Source organism: Gobius niger (assembly GCF_951799975.1).
Source record: "Gobius niger genome assembly, chromosome: 11".
Taxonomy (NCBI): Eukaryota; Metazoa; Chordata; class Actinopteri; order Gobiiformes; family Gobiidae; genus Gobius; species Gobius niger.
The window spans coordinates 15412882-15418171 of record NC_136862.1 but is presented as its reverse complement, the minus strand read 5'-3'; the positions used below and the strand labels follow the sequence as shown (position 1 = coordinate 15418171).

At 39.7% G+C, this 5290-nt stretch overlaps 1 protein-coding gene across 2 annotated transcripts; it reads right to left on the bottom strand.

Moving 5' to 3' along the window:
- Positions 1 to 279: 279 nt before the first annotated feature.
- Positions 280 to 4623, bottom strand: LOC306969987 (protein phosphatase 1D-like). Of its 2 annotated transcripts, XM_079565801.1 has the most exons (7): positions 3954 to 4623; positions 3280 to 3508; positions 2956 to 3080; positions 2687 to 2868; positions 2231 to 2458; positions 1835 to 1922; positions 1282 to 1421 (listed from the first exon to the last, which is right to left on the bottom strand). In XM_079565801.1, the coding sequence occupies exons 1-6, from the start codon at positions 4477 to 4479 to the stop codon at positions 1839 to 1841; spliced, it is 1374 nt and encodes a 457-aa protein (XP_079421927.1). In that variant the 5' UTR covers positions 4480 to 4623; the 3' UTR covers positions 1282 to 1421; positions 1835 to 1838. The 2 variants fall into 2 exon arrangements, with proteins under 2 accessions (XP_079421926.1, XP_079421927.1); XM_079565800.1 differs by lacking the exon at positions 1835 to 1922 and having other exon boundaries at positions 280 to 1421.
- Positions 4624 to 5290: the final 667 nt, after the last annotated feature.

Genomic DNA, 5290 nt, shown 5'->3' with positions numbered 1-5290 from the left:
GGCACAGGTTTTATCATTTAAACCACTTTGAATAACCCATAGCTTATTCATCTGCTTTACTAGAGGAACATACAGATTGCTACAATGAGTAATTTGTTTTATGTAACGATGAAGCATAACATTAATACCATCAGCATTATTAATGGCAGTTTTTATGTCTATGACCACTTGCTTGTGGAAACATTTAGTGTATTGTTTTTCCTTTCTGTTGGATTAGGCTGCAGAGCCTCGCCTCACGGCTCAGGTTGACATGTACATCACTTGTTGAACCCAAGGGCCAAGAATATAAAGGTGTTATTTTATTGTGCTTCATGTTCAACTAAAATAGTTAGTTAAATGATGACAAATAAGCTAACATTTGTGAGTAAGATGACAAAGGCTGATGTTTCTAGTCTTCAGTCGACTGAAGTCTAGAAAGGTATGCCAGAGTTTTACATAAGTGGCTGCAATATCAACTATTACTGCACACCGATAATGTAGGCGGTCATAATTTTATGCATAATCTTCACACTGACTGGATGAGGAGACAATACAAAGATGGACACTGGAAAGAAACGCATTGTTTACAGTACAACATCATTTTATCCTGAGCGATTAGCTTATGGGTTTCCACTTCATGAACTGAATCACTACTATCATGAGTTCTTCGCCTATTATCTTATAGTGAACAAAATAAAAATATAAAAGTTATTTCACTGTTTCTCCCTCAGTCAAAAAATTGCACTCCAATCAAATTAAATGATTTTTCTTTGAATATTGTGGAGAGGACCTGATTTTGTAACTTTGTTCATTAAAATACATAAATCTGCACTTTAGGTACGAAAATAGATAATTAAAAGCTTAAAATTACTATTCATTTGGAAAATTTAAAAGGGGAGTGTCAAAATTATAAAACCACATAGAACACAGCAATACAGCCATAATCTCAAGTTTTACACCGTTTTACAGACCATATAAAATATTAGGCTGCAGCAAGTAACAACATGTCTAAAAAAAAAAGAAGATTATCGATCTGGCTAACATTCAGCACGCACACAAGGCAGCTCATGGTGCTGGGGCAGAATAGTGCATTCTTCAGATGAGCTTTTCTCTACTATTTCAGGGGACTGTTGCACTTCGTTAAGAGGCGTCTTTTGGTGTAAACTTTTCGAGGGCCGGCCAGCGCGACGAGTTGTTAGTTCAGTGTTGCTACGCGGAGAACGACGGGCCCGCTTCAGAGGAGGACCCGATGAAGTGGAGTCCATCTGGGTTGGCAATGCTTGTTTTTCATCATTTAACTCTCCCGGGGAGGGTGGCATAGTCCCTCCACAGTCAGAGAAAGGCTGTGGTGCAGCACAGAAAGCAGCTTCATACACACCTAAAGTCTGCTCCAGAGAAACTGAACTTCCTTTGAACGAGGAGGGGACTGTCATGTCATTGCACTGAAATTTAAAAAAGGGATTTACTTTAAATGTATATTGACTATAAATGAATGAGCATATAAAATGTACATCAAATTCATTCATTTAAATAGTTGTATTATGAAAATACATGCTGACTTCACATGATAATGATCATGGAATAAACACACAGAGCAGACAAACACAACGTGTGCCTAAAACAGATCACTTTTTTGCCAACCTTTGGCCTGAGATTTGACAGACACAAGTTCACTGTCTCCCTCTGGTGGCAACTATCAACATTACTGATAAGGTAATGACATCCTTGAGTGAGATACTGATAGAGCACTGTAAATTTGAGACAGTCCATTTTAGATTTGTTCATTCATTATGGTATAACTGTTTCTTCCGCAAAAATTGCAATATATATATTTTTTGTAGAACTTAGCATTCACCTCACTACCACTCCAGGCATGTCCATCCCTCATGTTCTTCTCCAAAAATCTCATCTTCTTCAAAAAACATGCCATCCTCATGCTCCGCCTGTTAGCCCCAGAAACAAAGAAGCACCACTGATCACAACTGTCACCTAAAGGTAATGACTGCTGGGGTTCAATAAGCTCAGAAATATTATTATTGTTATTATTATTAAGAAGAAGAAATAGACTGAGTTGGAGTACATAGACAAGTACAGTGATTAGCAAAAGACAAACATATATATTCAGTATTGTTCCATTGTCAGAGTGGCAGTGCCCAACTCTGCTCTTGGAAAATATCTGTATTGGTGGTGGTTTGTCCTATTAAAAATCTAAATGCACACACACACACGCACACACAATGGCAGCACTGACCTTTGGGATTTCACATGTGTTGTAAGTTGTTCCTGGATATGGGACGTGGTCAATCCCTGTGGCCATGTCCACAACAATCTCATCTCTGTGCATGGGGATTGGAGTAACACCTCGCTCATAAAGGGCCAGAACGATAACTGTCGTGTTGTCTGCTCGAAGCATTCGCTCTTTCCAAAACAGAAGGGCTGTGCAACCCAAGCGCCTTGCACAGGACATGGCCTTTGGTCCCTAAACACACAAACATATTTTGTTTTTAGGCTAGTTAAGGAGAAGCATTATCCAAACAAAAAAATTACTCAAAACTGATATGGTTTCTCTATAAATCCGTATAAATACTTTGTGCCATACTTGTTAAAAAGGAGTTAAAAGGAGAAAAAAAAAAGTTGAGATTAACATTTTGAACTGACAAACAAATACAGATGTTGAATATAAGAAAATATTTTTCTGAATACACACCACCATTTTGTCGTGGCTATAGCACATATTGACTGCATTCTTGGGTGGCATCATGTTCCACAGTCCGTCACTACCAATGATGATATAGCGATGCTTTTTTGGGTCCAATGCCATAACAGTTGTATCAGGCTCTGGCGAAACCACAAACTCTCCACTGTAGAAATCGTAGCTCCAAAGGTCACCTAACCAAACATAAAAACAAACATCAATCTATAGCACTGATTCAATCAATTGGGTACATTAACAAGCACACACAAACAGGAAGTTACCTAAAGAGCGCGCCACAGCCAGGAAGGGAATTTGGTCGATTACTGTACTTCTTCTTACTGGGCCATTATGAGTCAATCTGGGTCTCTTCCACACAACTCGGTTCACTCCTGACTTTTTCATTACACTAAACAAAAGATGTACAGAAATATTGTTGTATTATACTAATATAATTCTATGTATCTATTTTGCAATTTGCTCAGAATATCGGCATGTGACAGAAAGTGGACATTTTTTATTATGTCACTTTTTACAAACAACTGTATAAGCATCATGCGGGATCAATCCAGTATTTAGTCTTATGTCAGGGCATCAAAATGCAGTACCTGCCCCCCAGTCGTTCAATCCTCTCTTTTTCCTTTGGAAGCTCAGGTTTATGATCTTGTGTCAGTTCAAGAGCCTCCAGGGCAATATCAGAGTCATTTTCCTTCACTCCAACAACAACCGCTGAATCCCCAACATGGGCCACATACATGTGAACTCCACGGATCACTACAACACTGGCTGTGGTTCCTGATGTGCTGGGCAAACCTGTCATTGTCTTGGGCCACTCAGCTGTAGGGGGAAATACATTACATTACTTTACTTTGAAAACACAGCCTTTATTACATTATAGCACTGAATACTCTTCATTACTACTATTACTATGACTGTTATTGTACTTTGATCATTATTGTTTATGCTAATGTTTTGGATTGATGAGATAACGTTTAGCAGTGTTTGATAGCGATTGATTTTCGGTTTATTATTATTGACAATAACAATACACAAGCAGACTATGAATCAAAACATGCTTAATTTAGATTATATTCCTTAAGTATCTTATATATTTATTTTTTTTACTCCAAGGATCTCTTGGAATCTGACATCATGCGGTCAGATGACTTCTTGGTGTGTTTCAGATTTTACACGGCAAACCTTCCAACATATGTGTCAAAGGGCCTCAGAAAGATATTTCATGGAAATGCATGTATTCTAACATAAATAACCCAGAACTTACGTAGCTCTTTCCACATTGCGTGGTGGCACGCTATGAAGCCTTTGCGTAGCGCGGCAGAGACCTCATTGTGATCGTTGGACCAAAATCCTCGCTGTCGTTTTAATAAACGCCATAGGTTTTCTCTCGCAAATTGTGCCGCTTCCCGACCACCGTGGCCATCAAACACGGCAAAAAATGCCACAGACTTCCTTGTGTCTACCACACGTTCTGGGGCGCTCTGATCCAGCACCAGCGCGCTGTTGTTACCACTGTCCTCGTTTGAGAGGCTCTCGACCCACATTGCAGAAGCCTGACCGCACTCGAGCTGTGTGTTCGTTTGTGCCGTCTGTTCGTGAGTGCTGTTTGCAGTCTGTTTGTTTGATTCACTGTCCATCGTTCCCTCTTCTTCGCGCGACTGTGATTTTGAGTCATCCTCAATGGGCGATGCAGGTTCGTACTCAATCCTAATATCGACAACATCCTCCATGTATTTCCTCCCTCCTTGTTCCGAAAATGCGCTCATACGGAATATTATGGAGTCCTCCATGGTAGTAAACGCCCAAAACAGCTTATCTACTCAACACAATCAACCATGCAATCACTTGATACAGCGAGAAGCAAAATATTTCAACCAATTTTGCCGGGATCGTGTGACCCGAAGCTTCCTTCCTTTTTTGTTTATCTCCTTAAAACGTAGTCTGTGCGTCATGACGTGGGATTAGCTCTAGCGACGGCGCGGGGCACGTATGGTGGGCTTCATCTGTGGCATTTTTTTTATGTTTATGACTTTATTGATTGATCAGAGGTGAAATGTCAAGACGCTAATAGTGCAATTTAATTTAGTCGGCTACTTTGAGATTTTCTCCATCATTATTACACAGTGTTTTGAATGACAGCAAAGCGATTATGGCCACTACACGATATTTGAAGTAAAAGGTGTTCATGCTGGCTTACTAATAAGTATTTATATATACACCTAAGGCAGTGCAATAATTGCTTTTCGAGGACCACATTTGAAGTTTTATACTTTGTGTTATCCTCGGTGAATATTTGTATATGTAGCCTATACATTTTACCAAATAAATTCATGTCAAATTATCTTGCAGTATTTCAACAAAACCAGAAGGAGGCAGTGTTAACCCCTTAACGCCTATTGGCGTAAATCGGCAACATACCTCTTCTTGCCAGACTGTGGCTAAAATAACGCACGTTTTCCCTTGATACCTGTTTGCGCACATCCATGCCGTACCTAGGAACGTTTTGCAAGCACTAGTTTCTCATAGGACCGGTCAGAGAAGGAACCACAAGCGGGTCATGGTAGCTATTTAGCGGAAATAGCATTTCTGCAAATCGAGGCA

What these genes read in the sequence shown, in the direction of transcription:
- LOC306969987 (XM_079565800.1), bottom strand. Translation starts at nt 4,479, where the DNA reads ATGGAGGACTCCATAATATTCCGTATGAGCGCATTTTCGGAACAAGGA. An exon ending in ATAGCCACGACAAAATGGTG is followed by an intron (nt 2,459 to 2,686) that starts GTGTGTATTCAG and finishes TTGTGTGTTTAG; the next exon opens with GGACCAAAGGCCATGTCCTG. An exon ending in ACACATGTGAAATCCCAAAG is followed by an intron (nt 1,422 to 2,230) that starts GTCAGTGCTGCC and finishes TTTAAATTTCAG; the next exon opens with TGCAATGACATGACAGTCCC.